The sequence below is a fragment of the Ascaphus truei genome, chromosome 13 (genome assembly GCF_040206685.1).
Source record: "Ascaphus truei isolate aAscTru1 chromosome 13, aAscTru1.hap1, whole genome shotgun sequence".
NCBI classification, from domain to species: Eukaryota; Metazoa; Chordata; class Amphibia; order Anura; family Ascaphidae; genus Ascaphus; species Ascaphus truei.
In genome coordinates, this window is record NC_134495.1 from 10,982,042 (window position 1) to 11,002,339 (window position 20,298).

Sequence of the window (20,298 nt, forward strand, 5' to 3'; positions counted from 1 at the left end):
GAGAGAGAGGGGGGAGAGAGAGGGGAGGGGGGGAGAGAAAGGGGAGGGGAGAGAAAGGGAGAGAAAGGGGAGGGGAGGGGGGGGGGGAGAGAAAGGGGAGGGGAGGGGGGGGAGAGAAAGGGGAGGGGGGAGAGAGGAGAGGGGGGGAGAGAGAGGGGAGGGGGGGAGAGAGAGGGGAGGGGGGAGAGAAAGGGGAGGGGGGGAGAGAGAGGGGAGGGGGGGAGAGAAAGGGGAGGGGGGGAGAGAAAGGGGAGGGGGGGAGAGAAAGGGGAGGGGGGAGAGAGAGGGGAGGGGGGGGAGAGAGTGGGGGGAGGGGGGGGGAGAGAAAGAGGGGGGGGGAGAGAAAGAGGGGGGGGAGAGAGAGGGGGGAGGGGGGAGAGAGGGGGGGAGAGAGAGGGGGGAGGGGGGGGGGAGAGAGGGGGGGGAGGGGGGGGGGAGAGAAAGAGGGGGGGGGAGAGAGAGGGGGGGAGAGAGAGGGGGGAGGGGGAGAAAGGGGAGGGGGGGAGAGAGGGGAGAGAAAGGGGAGGGGGGAAGAGAGAGGGGAGGGGGGAGAGAAAGGGGAGGGGAGGGGGGGAGAGAAAGGGGAGGGGAGGGGGGAGAGAAAGGGGAGGGGAGGGGGGGAGAGAGAGGGGAGGGGGGAGAGAGAGGGGAGGGGGAGAGAGGAGAGGGGGGGGAGAGAGAGGGGAGGGGGGAGAGAGAGGGGAGGGGGGAGAGAAAGGGGAGGGGGGAGAGAGAGGGGAGGGGGGAGAGAGAGGGGAGGGGGGGGAGAGAGAGGGGGAGGGGGGGGAGAGAAAGGGGAGGGGGGGGGAGAGAGGGGAGGGGGGGGAGAGAGGGGAGGGGGGGGAGAGAGAGGGGAGGGGGGGAGAGAGAGGGGAGGGGGGGGGGGGGAGAGAGAGGGGGGGGGAGAGAGGGAGGAGTCAGAGAAGGCCCACAGTTGCAAAGAGGAGGAAGAAAAAGGCTGAAGGATGACAGGAGTAAGTTAAAAACAGAGGGGAAGGGAGAAATAGTGAGAAAAGGGAAGAGATATACACCATGCCTGTCTGTCTCACTGATACCGCCTCACACCCTTCCGTCATACAGTTATGGGGGGCGGGGGGGGGAGAAAGATTAGGGGGGGGGGCGTAGCCATCCTGACAGAACTTTACAAACTGTAACACGTGCTATTTGTAGAACAAGAGGAATGGTTATTCAGCTAAATGAGGCGAGATACACACACACACACACACACACACACACACACACACACACAGATGTACATAATATCCAGTGACACACACACAGTGATGTACATATCCATTGACACACAGTGGCGTACCCATCTACAGCGACACACACACACACACACACACACACACACACACACACACACACACACACACACACACACACACACACACACACACACACACACACACACACACACACACCTGTGCTACAAATAACTCACCATCACAGTGAGGAAAGGCCCCTCCAACCCCACATCCCCTCCGAGCTACGAATTACTTCAGGCTTCTCCAAAGTGGGGTGCAAACAGTGGGGTGTGCGAGGGGTCTGCAGGCAGGGGAGGTGTGCGAGGGGTCTGCAGGCAGGGGAGGTGCTGCAGGCAGGGGAGGTGGGCGAGGGGTCTGCAGGCAGGGGAGGTGGGCGAGGGGTCTGCAGGCAGGGGAGGTGGGCGAGGGGTCTGCAGACAGGGGAGGTGGGCAGCTTGGGCCTGACAGCAGAGGAAGGAGCACAGGGGCTGAGAGATGCAGCAGTGACAGGCTCCCTCTGTATCTTACACAGCCTTCCGCCTCACACCCACGCACCCCCTCTCCCTCCTGACCCTGTACGAGTCCGGCCTTTGTTAGTGTGTGTGGATCTGTGTGTATGTGAGCTTCCTTAGGGCCTCCCATAGCCAGAGGCATCCAATCACAGGCAGCCTGTGTATCCTCCTACATGTACACCCACGCACACAGCCACTGCTACTAGCAAGCTCTATACATACGTACATATCATATATATATATATATATATATATATAAATAAAGATATACATATATACACACACACGTCTTTATTTATATAGCTCCATTAATGTACATAGCGCTTCACAGTAGTAATACACGTGGTAATCATATAAATAACAGATAATATAAATAACAGAGCATGGGAATAAGTGCTTCAGACATAAAAGTAACATTAAGGAAGAGGAGTCCCTGCCCCGAGGAGCTTACAGTCTAATTGGTAGGTAGGGAGAACGTACAGAGACAGGAGGAGGGAGTTCTGGTAAGTGCGTCTGCAGGGGGCCAAGCTTTATGTATCATGTGTTCAGAATATCCACAGAGCTATTCATATGCTTCTTTAAGCAAGTGTGTCTTAAGGTGGGTCTTAAAGGTGGATAGAGAGGGTGCTAGTCGGGTATTGAGGGGAAGGGCATTCCAGAGGTGTGGGGCAGTCAGTGAGAAAGGTTTAAGGCGGGAGAGGGCTTTAGATACAAGGGGGGTAGAGAGAAGACCTCCTTGAGAAGAATAATAATAATATAAATAACAGATCATGGGAATAAGTGCTTCAGACATAAAAGTAACACTTAGGAAGAGGAGTCCCTGCTCCGAGGAGCTTACAATCTAATTGGTAGGTAGTGAGAACGTACAGAGACAGTAGGAGGGCGTTCTGGTAAGTGCGTCTGCAGGGGGCCAAGGTTTATGTATACGGTGTAAAGTATTAGCAACAGAACTACTCATATGTAACTGTATTTGTAACCATGTACTATTTGTCATCCTAACTCTGTGCCCAGGTCATACTTGAAAACGAGAGGTAACTCTCAATCTAAAACATTTTATAAATAAATAAAATCACTAAATATGCTTCCTTAAGCAGGTGTGTCTTAAACGTGGATAGAGAGGGTGCTAGTCAGGTATTGAGGGGAAGGGCATTCCAGGGGTGTGGAAAGGCGAGAGAGGGACACACACACACACACACACACACACACACACACACACACACACACACACACACACACACACACACACACACACACACTACAGTCGTGTGAAAAAGAAAGTACACCCTCTTTGAATTCTATGGTGTTACATATCAGGACATAATAACAATCATCTGTTCCTTAGCAGGTCTTAAAATTAGGTACATACAACCTCAGATGAACAACAACACATGACATATTACACCGTGTCATGATTTAACAAAAATAAAGCCAAAAGGGAGACGTCATGAGTGAAAAACTAAGTACACCTTATGATTCACCGACTTGTTTTGAACCCCCTTTTATTATTTTTCCAATATCTTCGGTAGTACCCAGCATGCATCTCTCCATACTTGTGATGTCTGAAGTTGTTTAATTATCTTCGCATTTATGGTCAAAGCTTCACATCCATACGTGAGCACAGAACACACGGGTTGACCACTTTACTCTTAAGGCACTATGGAAGGTTCCCTTGAAATATTGTCTTGTTTCTTCCAAACGCCTCCATCCCATCTGCATTCTCCTAATGATTTCATTAAAAAGGTTCCCATCCATTGTTACTGACCGGTCAAGGTAGACATAGTCTTCCACGTCTTCTAGTTGTACTCCATTTATTTCGATCTTTGTAGACTTGACACATTTGTTTATCACTTGGATCTCGCCGAGATTCATTTGGAGGTCTACGTTTACTTGCTTCGGCGAGTTCTTCAATTTGTCGCTGGAGGTGTTCTGGACTTGTGGGAACCCCCCCCCCTCCACCCCCAATTAAAAAAACAAAAATACAACGTCACCTGCAAATCGTAGGCAACTCAAATATTCCCTGCTCTTGATTCCTTTCTCTTCCCAATTTAATATCTTGAACAATTATTGCTCGTGTCGCTGTGAAAATGTTGGAGGACATGGTGTCTCCCCGTCACACTTCCTTGCGGATCCTTATCTTGCTGGTATCTTCATGTAATCTTAGGCTGAGTCCATGGTCAGCACTTAGGCGCTGACCCATGCTGAGGTGCGCTGACGCTTGTCAGTGAGCCCCTGCAGCCGCAATGAGAGCGGCTTTAGCAGGGGCACGCGTCCGCAGGCGTAGCTCTTAAATTTTTTTTCGTTTCGGCGCTCACGGGAGCGCAGCGCCGGTCACGTGAGCGGTTCACCCAATGAGGGTGAACCAGCTCCGTGACGTCACTGGCCCGCCCCCCGACGGCACGCGAACGAAGGCCAGGGAAAGCACCCGCTTTCCCTCAGCCTCAGCGCGCCTCCGCACGGCTGCAGTTACCATGGACTCGGCCTAATGATTGACGTGGCATTCTTCTAAATGTTCTTTAGCATATCAATGTCCGCTTCAATCCCGTCGTCTTAATGCTTCATCATAATCTACGAATCCTAAACCGCGTCGGAGATCATATTCATTACTTCGGGAAAATCACGTTTCGTAGCCTTGATTGGGGTCCATCGTGTTGTACCTGTGAAATCCGTTTTTTTGCCTAGGCGGTGGCCAAGTTCAGGGTCTATTGCTGCCGATGAGAGCATCTTCGTAAAAAACTTGTGATTGGTAGTATACGGATTGTATCTACATACTGTACACAATTTATATCATCATCTTCAGCCCTCGTCGATCCACTGCTGGGTGAAAGCCTTCTCGAGGATGTTCCGCGCACTGCGGTTGCAAGCCTCTCTCCCCCATGGCGTTCCAACACATATTCTGATTTTTATATTACAGTATATTTTATTTATTTATGAAATGTTTTACCTGGAAGTAATACATTGAGAGTTACCTCTCGTTTTCAAGTATGTCCTGGGCATAGAGTTAAATGACAAATAATACATGGTTACAAACACAGTTACATAAGTAGCCCCTGCTACAATACAGAATTAATCTGCTCCACCTATCACATGGAGCGATAAGGAATGAGACTGTCCCTGATCTGCCTGGCAACACATGACAGGCGATATGGGATTGGCTAAGAAGAAAACCAGATCGAATGTAAAAACAAACGGTCAGTTTGAGATACACAGAGAGAGCCTGACTGCCGGTCTGAGAGCAGACACAGTGATAGGAAGTGTCAGTCTGAGGCACTCCAGGTGACAGTGAGAGGGCTAAAGAGACAGCCTGACACTCTCAGATGGTGAAAGAGGAGGCTTGTAGGAGACTGCTAGCCAAGTAGAGAGAAAGTGAGAGACAGAAACACATCTCCTACACACAGAGAGAGGTGTATTTCTGAGGAGAGGCGTCCGCAGTAAAGAAAGTCAGATACTTGCTTGGTTGTTAGAGTGACCGGATAACAGACAGCCCGAAGGGCTTTTCCTGCAACTTGAGTATCCATCACAAATTACACACGCACTTCTAAGGTTTAACCCTTAACAGGCCTGCAATGGTACTACTCACCAATAAGTGAGACGAGAGCTCCTGTGCAGTGCTGGCAATAATATTGGCCTAAGTAGCTTCTACATCAGACACAGGACTAATAAAATGGACACATGTGCAGCGTCCTTGTTTATCGTGTGTTGCATATATATATATATATATGCAAATATAGCTGTATGCTCATCTGCATGTCTTAGGCAGGTCTGCAACCCCGCCTTTCCCCATGATCACCCAGCATACAGCACTTCCACTGCAGCAAGGGATTCTGGGAAATGACATGCAAATGAGCACACAGTGACCTGCCTAAGACATGCAGATGAGCATACAGTTGTATTTGCATATTTGCTTTCCTGTGGAGGGTTTTTGTCACTTTTTTTACTCACCATAACTTAACTCAGTATTATGGTTTAGCCTATCCCATAGCCTCTTTGCATACCCAGTAAATCCAACCCCACACTGATGAGACCCATCAAGGTCGAAACAGCTGTCTGTGGGTGGTTTTCTGGGTATGCACCTTAACCCTGGCTGTGCTCAAAGCTGTGACCATGCAGCAAGCTTAAGCCTATAGGGAACCATGTTAAAAATGGTTATTGAGGCAAAAAGTGACACTGTGTGCTCATTTGCATGTCATTTCCCAGAATCCCTTGCTGCAGTGGAAGTGCTGTATGCTGGGTGATCATGGGGAAAGGCGGGGTTGCAGACCTGCCTAAGACATGCAGATGAGCATACAGCTATATTTGCATATTTGCTTTCCTGTGGAGGGTTTTTGTCACTTTTTTTACTCACCATAACTTAACTCAGTATATATATATATATATATATATATATATATATATATATATATATATATATATATATATATATATATATATATATATATATATATATATATATATAGCTCAACCTTGTTATAACGCGATCCGCTGCAACGCGGATCCGCTTATAACGCGATGCATGCGTGGCTCCCAATTTTCGTATGTATGAATACTTTACAACACGATTATTGGTGTCTTAAATACTTTATTGTACAATGCACACAATGGTACATTATTTCTAACGCGATCCGCTTATAACGAGGTGTGATTCTTTGGACCCCAAGCACAGCGTTATAAGGAGGTTGATTATATATATATAAATGCACACACACAACTGTATGCTCATCTGCATGTCTTAGGCAGGTCTGCAACCCCGCCTTTCACCATTGTCACCCAGCACACAGCACTTCCACTGCAGCAAGGGATTCTGGGAAATGACATGCAAATGAGCACACAGTGCCACTTTTTGCTTCAAAAACCATTTTTAACATGGTTCCCTATAGGCGACATTTGCATGTCATTTCCCAGAATCCCTTGCTGCAGTGGAAGTGCTGTGTGCTGGGTGATAATGGTGAAAGGTGGGGTTGCAGACCTGCCTAAGACATGCAGATGAGCATACAGTTGTATTTACATTTGCATATTTGCTTTGCTGTGGAGGGTTTTTGTCACTTTTTTACTCACCATAACTTAACTCAGTATATATATATATATATATATATATATATATATATATATATATATATATATATATATATATATATATATATATACATACATATATATATATATATATATATATATACATATACATATACATATATATATATATATATATACACATACATATATATATATATATATACACATACATATATATATATATATATATACACACATACATATATATACATATATATATATATACACATACATATATATATATATACATATATATACATATACATACATATATACATACATATACATACGTATATATACATATACATACATATACACATACATATATATATACATACGTATATATATATATATATATATATATATATATATATATATATATATATATATATATATATATATATATATATTTAAACCAGCACTCAGTAGTGGAATGTATCAGTAAAATATAAGAGGTCTAAAAAACCTAGTACATGTAGTGGAGAGCAGGCTATAAAAGTATATCAACGGAAGGCTGCTCAACAAGGATTAACCAAATCCTAAACACAAATGAAAAACAAAAGAACTGTGAGCGCACACTCCTATCGTGTAAATATTATATAAGTATATTAAAATGTAATGGTACACGATGAGACAGATCAAAGGTGGAAATATGATCCTAAATGAAAAAAAAAACAGACAATAATAACCATAGTACATCCTCCATTACAACGGTTACCAGTCAGAAATTGATTAACACACACATTCCTAATTAGCGCAACGAAAGTTGTAATGGAGGAAGTTGGCACCTCCAACCCCCCGAGCTCACTCCTCCTCACCTTTTTAACTTGGGCGGTCTTTTCACTCTGCAGCAAAGAACAGGACTTATTATGGTTCTTCCCCCTCATACAGAGGTAACAGGAAGGGTTCACAGCGTAGTGTAGGACCTGCATTTTTGGTTATACCTTGACGTTTGGTATGCAGGCTTATGACGCTTTGGCCAAAGGGTTTAACTAAATAACCAAGTAATTATTATTATTATTGAAGTATTTAAACTTTATACTTATTACGTTATATGTTTTGTCAATTGGATGTAGCATTGGGCTCCCTTGTCTTTTGTTGTACACATTTGCCACGCCCAGTAGCACTCATTTTGACATAAATATATATTCATGATGTGGTGGGTGTGGGAGTTTGAGCTATCTGGGAATGTGTGCGTTTTCCAATCTGCAGCAGTTGAATTAACATTCCAAGTATTGAGCCCCTTACCCCCAGAACTGTACTACTTTTCCCCGTGATAGACAGCAGCGTTTCCCCTCCCCTCGTTACCTGCGCAAAAACGGACTTACAGCAGACGAGGAAGGTGTCCCCCAACACCGTCACCTCCGCACCAAACCAGCGACCAGCCACGGAAGCGCCACCGATGCAGAATAAAGTGCCTTCCACGGTCAGCAGCAAAAGGTATACAGCCGGGGTGGCCAAGTCCTGTCCTCAAGGCTCACCAACAGGCCAGGCATTCGGGATATCCCTGCTTCAGCACGGGTGGCTCAATCTGGACTGAGCCACCTTTGCAGAAGCAGGGATATCCTGAATAGCTGGCCTGTTGGTGAGCCTTGAGGACAGCAGATGGCCACCCCGGGTATACAGGCATAGGTCATAAACGCACTGCAAAACGCTACATAGAAAAGGTCAGTGAACCCGGTCTGTTTGAAGAAGGACCAGTAACAGAATCTGCGCGTGCGCGGGAACCCGACGCGGTTCTGTAGTAAGGATGAGCTCCAGCAGCAGATGTGATGCTATCTAACTGTAACTCCCAGCAGGAAAGGACACACAATCCTCACCCAATACTCCGCACCTTCAGAGGTGGGAGGCGTGCAGGGGACCGCTTCACCATGTCCCTCCCGTGAGCTGGCAGTGGGAATCTGAGCCTCAGTGTTAATGAGCTGCCCAGCTTCTCTTCCCCGAAGCCCAGAGGAATAAGAGCAAGCAGAAATGTATGAAGCAGGACTGGCGCCCCCAGGGGATGGCGGGGAGGGACAGGCGCTCCCCCAGGGGATGGCGGGGAGGGACAGGCGCCCCCCAGGGGATGGCGGGGAGGGACAGGCGCCTCCCCCCCCAAGGGGATGGCGGGGAGGGACAGGCGCCCCCCCAGAGCATGGCGGGGAAGGACAGGCGCCCCCCCAGAGCATGGCGGGGAAGGACAGGCGCCCCCCCAGAGGATTGCGGGGAGGGACAGGCGCCCCCCCAGGGGAAGGTGGGGAGGGACAGGCGCCCCTCCCCAGAGCATGGCGGGGAGGGACAGGCGCTCCCCAGGGGATGGCGGGGTGGACAGGCGCCCCCCCAGAAGATGGCGGGGAGGGACAGGCGCCCCCCCAGGGGAAGGTGGGGAGGGACAGGCGCCCCTCTCCAGAGCATGGCGGGGAGGGACAGGCGCTCCCCAGGGGATGGCGGGGTGGACAGGCGCCTCACAGGGGATGGTGGGGTGGACAGGCGCCTCACAAGGGATGGCAGGGAGGACAGGCATCCCCCAGGGGATGGTGGAGCCAAGCCAGGTCCAGTTGTGCAACTCCCAGGAAGGAGTGCAGAGGCTGCAGCAAGCGCTGGATGGGTTGGGGCAGGTGAGACCATGTGAGCGCATGTGAGCGCAGGTGAGACCATGTGAGCGCAGGCGAGACCGTGTGAGCGCAGGCGAGACCGTGTGAGCGCAGGCGAGACCGTGTGAGCGCAGGCGAGACCGTGTGAGCGCAGGCGAGACCGTGTGAGCGCAGGCGAGACCGTGTGAGCGCAGGTGAGACCGTGTGAGCGCAGGTGATAGCATATGAGCGCAGGTGAGACCATGTGAGCGCAGGTGCCCTCTGAGGACAGAGTCGCAGGCCGGTATTCACTCTCACTTTATAATATACAGCCCTTTAGGAAACTCTGTGCCGTGAAAGTGCGGACAGAAGCACATGTCCAGCTCTGTAATGCAGGAGAAAGCGCCACTGGACAACCACCTTTCAAATCCCCCTCATCATTGGCTCCCAATAAATATTTTCACAAATTCTTCCCAGCCCCGCTGGGTTATGTGGGGCGTCCTCACACCTCTCTTACATTTCACATTACATAAGGGATCAAATCGGAGCATAGTCAGGGTGGAAACACGTGATATAATGTCACTGGGTAAATGCCAGCTCACCCCCTCGGGCCAGTCACTATCTCACCATCGCTAGGACCCTCAATGACCAAGATCGCCAATGCAGGACCTCAGGGCACCCGCCATATTCTATGCAGCGTCCTCTGTACTCTCAGGACAACCTCAGAGGTGACATCCTGGTACTGGTGGCATCTTCTGCTCCTGTCCTGGCTGGACACACAACCTCTCCATGCAGCAGATAAAGCCACAGCTCCACCAGCCTAACCCACGGGGGATCATACGAGCCGGGCCCACGGGGGATCATACGAGCCGGGCCCACGGGGGATCATACGAGCCGGGCCCACGGGGATCATACGAGCCGGGCCCACGGGGGATCATACGAGCCGGGCCCACGGGGGATCATACGAGCCGGGCCCACGGGGGATCATACGAGCCGGGCCCACGGGGTATCATACGAGCCGGGCCCACGGGGGATCATACGAGCCGGGCCCACGGGGGATCATACGAGCCGGGCCCACGGGGTATCATACGAGCCGGGCCCACGGGGTATCATACGAGCCGGGCCCACAGGGGGATCATACGAGCCGGGCCCACGGGGGATCATACGAGCCGGGCCCACGGGGGATCATACGAGCCGGGCCCACGGGGGATCATACGATCCTGGCCCACGGGGGATCATACGATCCTGGCCCACGGGGGATCATACAAGCCGGACCCACGGGGGATCATACAAGCCGGGCCCACGGGATCATACAAGCCGGGCCCACAAGGGGGATCATACGAGCCGGGCCCACGGGGTATCATACAAGCCGGACCCACGGGGGGGATCATACAAGCCGGGCCCACGGGGTATCCTACAATCCTGGCCCACGGGGGATCATACGAGCCGGGCCCACGGGGGGATCATACGAGCCGGGCCCACGGGGTATCCTACAATCCTGGCCCACGGGGGATCATACGAGCCGGGCCCACGGGGGGAGATCATACGAGCCGGGCCCACGGGGGATCATACGAGCCGGACCCACGGGGGATTATACGAGCCGGGCCCACGGGGGATCATACGAGCCGGGCCCACGGGGGATCATACGAGCCGGGCCCACGGGGGATCATACGAGCCTGGCCCACGGGGGGAGATCATACGAGCCGGGCCCACGGGGGATCATACGAGCCGGATCCACGGGGGATTATACGAGCCGGGCCCACGGGGGATCATACGAGCCGGGCCCACGGGGGATCATACGAGCCGGGCCCACGGGGGATCATACGAGCCGGGCCCACGGGGGATGATACAATCCTGGCCCACGGGGGATCATACGAGCCGGGCCCACGGGGTATCATACAATCCTGGCCCACGGGGGATCATACGAGCCGGGCCCACAGGGGATCATACGAGCCGGGCCCACGGGGGATCATACGAGCCGGACCCACGGGGGATTATACGAGCCGGGCCCACGGGGGATCATACGAGCCGGACCCACGGGGGATTATACGAGCCGGGCCCACGGGGGATCATACGAGCCGGGCCTCGTCACAGGGAGCACAACTTACATTGAAGAAATTGGTCTTGTTCCTCTCGTAGAAGAGGCCCTGCGCTGGCATGTGCTTCAGCTGCTGCCACGGGATACTGCTGCCTAGCAACACGTCTCTGGCCCACTGCAGGTTCTGAGGAAACAACAAGCGGCGTGAAGGAGAGCGCGTGTGTGCGCAGGTCTGTGTGTGTGTACGGGCATGGATGTATATGTAGGCCTGAGGGCGTGAAGGAGAGCGCGTGTGTGCGCATGTCTGTGTGTGTGTACGGGCATGGATGTATATGTAGGCCTGAGGGCGTGAAGGAGAGCGCGTGTGTGCGCAGGTCTGTGTGTGTGTACGGGCATGGATGTATATGTAGGCCTGAGGGCGTGAAGGAGAGCGCGTGTGTGCGCAGGTCTGTGTGTGTGTACGGGCATGGATGTATATGTAGGCCTGAGGGCGTGAAGGAGAGCGCGTGTGTGCGCAGGTCTGTGTGTGTGTACGGGCATGGATGTATATGTAGGCCTGAGGGCGTGAAGGAGAGCGCGTGTGTGCGCAGGTCTGTGTGTGTGTACGGGCATGGATGTATATGTAGGCCTGAGGGCGTGAAGGAGAGCGCGTGTGTGCGCATGTCTGTGTGTGTGTACGGGCATGGATGTATATGTAGGCCTGAGGGCGTGAAGGAGAGCGCGTGTGTGCGCAGGTCTGTGTGTGTGTACGGGCATGGATGTATATGTAGGCCTGAGGGCGTGAAGGAGAGCGCGTGTGTGTGCGCATGTCTGTGTGTGTGTACGGGTATGGATGTATATGTAGGCCTGAGGGCGTGAAGGAGAGCGCGTGTGTGCGCAGGTCTGTGTGTGTGTACGGGCATGGATGTATATGTAGGCCTGAGGGCGTGAAGGAGAGCGCGTGTGTGCGCAGGTCTGTGTGTGTGTACGGGCATGGATGTATATGTAGGCCTGAGGGCGTGAAGGAGAGCGCGTGTGTGCGCAGGTCTGTGTGTGTGTACGGGTATGGATGTATATGTAGGCCTGAGGGCGTGAAGGAGAGCGCGTGTGTGCGCATGTCTGTGTGTGTGTACGGGCATGGATGTATATGTAGGCCTGAGGGCGTGAAGGAGAGCGCATGTGTGCGCATGTCTGTGTGTGTGTACGGGCATGGATGTATATGTAGGCCTGAGGGCGTGAAGGAGAGCGCGTGTGTGTGCGCAGGTCTGTGTGTGTGTACGGGCATGGATGTATATGTAGGCCTGAGGGTGTGAAGGAAAGCGCGTGTGTGTGCATGTCTGTGTGTGTTTACGGGCATGGATGTATATGTAGGCCTGAGGGCGTGAAGGAGAGCGCGTGTGTGCGCATGTCTATGTGTGTGTACGGGCATGGATGTATATGTAGGCCTGAGGGCGTGAAGGAGAGCGCGTGTGTGTGCGCAGGTCTGTGTGTGTGTACGGGCATGGATGTATATGTAGGCCTGAGGGTGTGAAGGAAAGCGCGTGTGTGCGCATGTCTGTGTGTGTGTACGGGCATGGATGTATATGTAGGCCTGAGGGCGTGAAGGAGAGCGCGTGTGTGTGCGCATGTCTGTGTGTGTGTACGGGTATGGATGTATATGTAGGCCTGAGGGCGTGAAGGAGAGCGCGTGTGTGCGCAGGTCTGTGTGTGTGTACGGGCATGGATGTATATGTAGGCCTGAGGGCGTGAAGGAGAGCGCGTGTGTGCGCAGGTCTGTGTGTGTGTACGGGCATGGATGTATATGTAGGCCTGAGGGCGTGAAGGAGAGCGCGTGTGTGCGCATGTCTGTGTGTGTGTACGGGCATGGATGTATATGTAGGCCTGAGGGCGTGAAGGAGAGCGCGTGTGTGTGCGCAGGTCTGTGTGTGTGTACGGGCATGGATGTATATGTAGGCCTGAGGGTGTGAAGGAGAGCGCGTGTGTGTGCGCATGTCTGTGTGTGTGTACGGGCATGGATGTATATGTAGGCCTGAGGGTGTGAAGGAGAGCGCGTGTGTGTGCGCAGGTCTGTGTGTGTGTACGGGCATGGATGTATATGTAGGCCTGAGGGTGTGAAGGAGAGCGCATGTGTGCGCATGTCTGTGTGTGTGTGTACGGGTATGCATGTATATGTAGGCCTGAGGGCGTGAAGGAGAGCGCGTGTGTGTATATGTCTGTGTGCCTGTGTGTGTACGGGTATGGATGTATATGTAGGCCTGAGGGCGTGAAGGAGAGCGCGTGTGTGCGCATGTCTGTGTGTGTGTATGGGTATGGATGTATATGTAGGCCTGAGGGCGTGTAGGAGAGCGCGTGTGTGCGCAGGTCTGTGTGTGTGTACGGGTATGGATGTATATGTAGGCCTGAGGGCGTGAAGGAGAGCGCGTGTGCGCAGGTCTGTGTGTGTGTACGGGCATGGATGTATATGTAGGCCTGAGGGCGTGAAGGAGAGCGCGTGTGTGCGCAGGTCTGTGTGTGTGTATGGGTATGGATGTATATGTAGGCCTGAGGGCGTGAAGGAGAGCGCGTGTGTGCGCATGTCTGTGTGTGTGTACGGGCATGGATGTATATGTAGGCCTGAGGGCGTGAAGGAGAGCGCGTGTGTGCGCATGTCTGTGTGTGTGTGTACGGGTATGGATGTATATGTAGGCCTGAGGGCGTGTAGGAGAGCGCGTGTGTGCGCAGGTCTGTGTGTGTGTACGGGTATGGATGTATATGTAGGCCTGAGGGCGTGAAGGAGAGCGCGTGTGTGCGCAGGTCTGTGTGTGTGTACGGGCATGGATGTATATGTAGGCCTGAGGGCGTGAAGGAGAGCGCGTGTGTGCGCATGTCTGTGTGTGTGTACGGGCATGGATGTATATGTAGGCCTGAGGGCGTGAAGGAGAGCGCGTGTGTGCGCAGGTCTGTGTGTGTGTACGGGCATGGATGTATATGTAGGCCTGAGGGCGTGAAGGAGAGCGCGTGTGTGCGCAGGTCTGTGTGTGTGTACGGGCATGGATGTATATGTAGGCCTGAGGGTGTGAAGGAGAGCGCGTGTGTGCGCAGGTCTGTGTGTGTGTACGGGCATGGATGTATATGTAGGCCTGAGGGTGTGAAGGAGAGCGCGTGTGTGTGCGCATGTCTGTGTGTGTACGGTCATGGATGTATATGTAGGCCTGAGGGCGTGAAGGAGAGCGCGTGTGTGTGCGCATGTCTGTGTGTGTGTACGGGTATGGATGTATATGTAGGCCTGAGGGCGTGAAGGAGAGCGCGTGTGTGCGCAGGTCTGTGTGTGTGTACGGGCATGGATGTATATGTAGGCCTGAGGGCGTGAAGGAGAGCGCGTGTGTGCGCATGTCTGTGTGTGTGTACGGGCATGGATGTATATGTAGGCCTGAGGGCGTGAAGGAGAGCGCGTGTGTGCGCAGGTCTGTGTGTGTGTACGGGTATGGATGTATATGTAGGCCTGAGGGCGTGAAGGAGAGCGCGTGTGTGCGCAGGTCTGTGTGTGTGTACGGGCATGGATGTATATGTAGGCCTGAGGGCGTGAAGGAGAGCGCGTGTGTGCGCATGTCTGTGTGTGTGTACGGGCATGGATGTATATGTAGGCCTGAGGGCGTGAAGGAGAGCGCGTGTGTGTGCGCAGGTCTGTGTGTGTGTACGGGCATGGATGTATATGTAGGCCTGAGGGCGTGAAGGAGAGCGCGTGTGTGTGCGCAGGTCTGTGTGTGTGTACGGGCATGGATGTATATGTAGGCCTGAGGGTGTGAAGGAGAGCGCGTGTGTGTGCGCATGTCTGTGTGTGTGTACGGGTATGGATGTATATGTAGGCCTGAGGGCGTGAAGGAGAGCGCGTGTGTGTATATGTCTGTGTGCCTGTGTGTGTACGGGTATGGATGTATATGTAGGCCTGAGGGCGTGTAGGAGAGCGCGTGTGTGCGCAGGTCTGTGTGTGTGTACGGGTATGGATGTATATGTATCCCTGAGGGCGTGAAGGAGAGCGCGTGTGTGCGCAGGTCTGTGTGTGTGTATGGGTATGGATGTATATGTAGGCCTGAGGGCGTGAAGGAGAGCGCGTGTGTGCGCAGGTCTGTGTGTGTGTACGGGCATGGATGTATATGTAGGCCTGAGGGCGTGAAGGAGAGCGCGTGTGTGCGCATGTCTGTGTGTGTGTACGGGCATGGATGTATATGTAGGCCTGAGGGCGTGAAGGAGAGCGCGTGTGTGCGCAGGTCTGTGTGTGTGTACGGGCATGGATGTATATGTAGGCCTGAGGGCGTGAAGGAGAGCGCGTGTGTGCGCATGTCTGTGTGTGTGTACGGGCATGGATGTATATGTAGGCCTGAGGGCGTGAAGGAGAGCGCGTGTGTGCGCAGGTCTGTGTGTGTGTACGGGCATGGATGTATATGTAGGCCTGAGGGCGTGAAGGAGAGCGCGTGTGTGCGCAGGTCTGTGTGTGTGTACGGGCATGGATGTATATGTAGGCCTGAGGGCGTGAAGGAGAGCGCGTGTGTGCGCATGTCTGTGTGTGTGTACGGGCATGGATGTATATGTAGGCCTGAGGGCGTGAAGGAGAGCGCGTGTGTGCGCAGGTCTGTGTGTGTGTACGGGTATGGATGTATATGTAGGCCTGAGGGCGTGAAGGAGAGCGCGTGTGTGCGCAGGTCTGTGTGTGTGTACGGGCATGGATGTATATGTAGGCCTGAGGGCGTGAAGGAGAGCGCGTGTGTGCGCATGTCTGTGTGTGTGTACGGGCATGGATGTATATGTAGGCCTGAGGGCGTGAAGGAGAGCGCGTGTGTGTGCGCAGGTCTGTGTGTGTGTACGGGCATGGATGTATATGTAGGCCTGAGGGCGTGAAGGAGAGCGCGTGTGTGTGCGCAGGTCTGTGTGTGTGTACGGGCATGGATGTATATGTAGGCCTGAGGGTGTGAAGGAGAGCGCGTGTGTGTGCGCATGTCTGTGTGTGTGTACGGGTATGGATGTATATGTAGGCCTGAGGGCGTGAAGGAGAGCGCGTGTGTGTATATGTCTGTGTGCCTGTGTGTGTACGGGTATGGATGTATATGTAGGCCTGAGGGCGTGTAGGAGAGCGCGTGTGTGCGCAGGTCTGTGTGTGTGTACGGGTATGGATGTATATGTATCCCTGAGGGCGTGAAGGAGAGCGCGTGTGTGCGCAGGTCTGTGTGTGTGTATGGGTATGGATGTATATGTAGGCCTGAGGGCGTGAAGGAGAGCGCGTGTGTGCGCAGGTCTGTGTGTGTGTACGGGCATGGATGTATATGTAGGCCTGAGGGCGTGAAGGAGAGCGCGTGTGTGCGCATGTCTGTGTGTGTGTACGGGCATGGATGTATATGTAGGCCTGAGGGCGTGAAGGAGAGCGCGTGTGTGCGCAGGTCTGTGTGTGTGTACGGGCATGGATGTATATGTAGGCCTGAGGGCGTGAAGGAGAGCGCGTGTGTGCGCATGTCTGTGTGTGTGTACGGGCATGGATGTATATGTAGGCCTGAGGGTGTGAAGGAGAGCGCGTGTGTGCGCAGGTCTGTGTGTGTGTACGGGCATGGATGTATATGTAGGCCTGAGGGCGTGAAGGAGAGCGCGTGTGTGCGCATGTCTGTGTGTGTGTACGGGCATGGATGTATATGTAGGCCTGAGGGCGTGAAGGAGAGCGCGTGTGTGCGCATGTCTGTGTGTGTGTGTACGGGTATGGATGCATATGTAGGCCTGAGGGCGTGAAGGAGAACGCGTGTGTGCGCATGTCTGTGTGTGTGTGTACGGGTATGCATGTATATGTAGGCCTGAGGGCGTGAAGGAGAGCGCGTGTGTGCGCATGTCTGTGTGTGTGTACGGGCATGGATGTATATGTAGGCCTGAGGGCGTGAAGGAGAGCGCGTGTGTGCGCAGGTCTGTGTGTGTGTACGGGCATGGATGTATATGTAGGCCTGAGGGCGTGAAGGAGAGCGCGTGTGTGCGCATGTCTGTGTGTGTGTACGGGCATGGATGTATATGTAGGCCTGAGGGCGTGAAGGAGAGCGCGTGTGTGCGCATGTCTGTGTGTGTGTGTACGGGCATGGATGCATATGTAGGCCTGAGGGCGTGTAGGAGAGCGCGTGTGCAGGTCTGTGTGCCGGTGTGTATATAGTGTATAATGTCTGTGTGTATAATGTATATGTAGGCCTGAGGGCGTGTGCCTGGATTTATTTGCGGGCGTGTACAAGGGTGAGAGCGTATAGGCATGCGAGTGTGTACATGCGTGACGGGGCGTGTGTACATGCGTGACGGGGAGTGTGTACATGCGTGTATCCCCGTTCCTTAGGCCACGTTCATGGTTATCGCGAGACCAAACTGTGGTGCCTCTATGAGGCGTCCTTAGCAGCTCCGGTGCTTGCGATGCGTTTCCTCGCCTGACGGCCGGGTCACGTGAACGGTTTGTCCAAAGAGGGTGAACCAGCTCCGTGACGTCACGCCTCCCAACACGCCTCCCAACACGCCTCCCCGTCGCGTCTACCCAGGTCACAGATCGCTGCACCTACACCTCGGCACTCTCCCCTCCCCCGTGCTTGTTACACCTCAGCACTCTCCCCTCCCCCCCCACTCGTTACACCTCAGCACTCTCCCCTCCCCCCCCACTCGTTACACCTCAGCACTCTCCCCTCCCCCCCCACTCGTTACACCTCGGCACTCTCCCCTCCCCCCCACTCGTTACACCTCAGCACTCTCCCCCTCCCCCCCCACTCGTTACACCTCGGCACTCTCCCCTCCCCCCCCACTCGTTACACCTCGGCACTCTCCCCTCCCCCCCCACTCGTTACACCTCAGCACTCTCCCCTCCCCCCCCACTCGTTACACCTCAGCACTCTCCCCTCCCCCCCCACTCGTTACACCTCAGCACTCTCCCCTCCCCCCCCACTCGTTACACCTCAGCACTCTCCCCTCCCCCCCCCACTCGTTACACCTCAGCACTCTCCCCCCACCCCGTGCTCATTACACCTCAGCACTCTCCTCCCCCCGTGCTCGTTACACCTCAGCACTCTCCTCCCCCCTGCTCATTACACCTCAGCACTCTCCCCCCCTGCTCATTACACCTCAGCACTCTACCCCCGTTGCTCATTACACCTCAGCACTCTTCCCCCCCCCCTGCTCATTACACCTCAGCACTCTCCTCCCCCCCGTGCTCGTTACACCTCAGCACTCTCCTCCCCCCTGCTCATTACACCTCAGCACTCTCCCCCCCTGCTCATTACACCTCAGCACTCTCCCCCCATGCTCATTACACCTCAGCACTCTTCCCCCCCCCTGCTCATTACACCTCAGCACTCTCCCCCCCGTGCTCATTACACCTCAGCACTCTCCCCCCCCCTGCTCATTACACCTCAGCACTCTTCCCCCCCTGCTCATTACACCTAAGCACTCTCCCCCCCCCGTGCTCATTACACCTCAGCACTCTTCCCCCCCCCTGCTCATTACACCTCAGCACTCTACCCCCCCTGCTCATTACACCTCAGCACACTCCCCCCCCTGCTCGTTACACCTCAGCACTCTTCCCCCGTTGCTCATTACACCTCAGCACTCTCCCCCCCCTGCTCATTACACCTCAGCACTCTCTCCCCCCCCTGCTCATTACACCTCAGCACTCTCCCCCCTGCTCATTACACCTCAGCACTCTCCCCCCTGCTCATTACACCTCAGCACTCTTCCCCCCCTGCTCATTACACCTCAGCACTCTCCCCCCCCCCGTGCTCATTACACCTCAGCACTCTTCCCCCCCCCCCTGCTCATTACACCTCAGCACTCCACCCCCCTGCTCATTACACTCGGCACTCTCCCCCCCTGCTCATTACACCTCAGCACTCTCCCCCCCTGCTCATTACACCTCAGCACTCTCCCCCCCCTGCTCATTACACCTCAGCACTCTCCCCCCCCCTCCTGCTCATTACACCTCAGCACTCTCCCCCCCTGCTCATTACACCTCAGCACTCTCCCCCCCTGCTCATTACACCTCAGCACTCTCCCCCCCCTCCTGCTCATTACACCTCAGCACTCTTCCCCCGTTGCTCATTATACCTCAGCACTCTCCCCCCCTGCTCATTACACCTCAGCACTCTCTTCCCCCCCCTGCTCATTACACCTCAGCACTCTCTTCCCCCCCCCTGCTCATTACACCTCAGCACTCTTCCCCCCCCTGCTCATTACATCTAAGCACTTCCCCCCCCCCCGTGCTCATTACACCTCAGCACTCTTCCCCCCACCCGTGCTCATTACACCTCAGCACTCTTCCCCCCCCCTGCTCATTACACCTCAGCACTCCCCCCCTTTCTCATTACACCTCAGCACTCTCTTCCCCGTGTACATTATCATCTGATTGAAATGTAATAATTAGCACTATCTTCATAAGACTGTCCTGGCTGCTTCAGCGCAGCACCGCTGCCAGCGCTGTGCGGGTCTGAGGGGGTCTCCAACTATCCTGCATGGCGGCGCAAGGATTAGGGCTAATAACCCCTTCACTGCCAGAGACCTGTCAAGCATCTGAATGGGTTAAAAAAGGGGGGCTCAACCCCAGTCCTCAAGACCCCCCAGCAACGGGTCAGGTTTTCAGGATATCCCTGCTTCAGGTGGCTCAATCTGTCCCAGCTTCAGCACAGGTGGCTCAATCAGTCCCAGATTCAGCACAGGTGGCTCAATCAGTGGCTCAGTCTTTGACTGCTGGTATAAGCTGAAAACCTGACCTGTTGAGGGGGGAGGGGCTTGAGGACTGCAGTTGCGCCCCCATGGGTTAAACATTGCGAGCGCGACTTTACCCTGATGGGCCTTCAGAGTGGTAATGTGTATCACTAATCCATTCCCCTGCTAATCTCCCCGCCCCGGCAATGTCTGCAGAAGAG

General features: G+C 53.9%; 1 protein-coding gene across 5 annotated transcripts in view; it reads right to left on the reverse strand.

Annotated features, from left to right (window-relative positions):
• CABIN1 (calcineurin binding protein 1) overlaps positions 1–20,298 on the reverse strand; it is an 89,526-nt gene that overhangs the window by 22,668 nt on the left and 46,560 nt on the right. For all 5 annotated transcript variants that reach the window (XM_075568473.1, XM_075568476.1, XM_075568475.1 and 2 more), the window contains exon 29: positions 11,493–11,606. In XM_075568473.1, the coding sequence (XP_075424588.1) occupies positions 11,493–11,606 (114 nt within the window). The remainder of the gene's footprint in view (positions 1–11,492; positions 11,607–20,298) is intronic.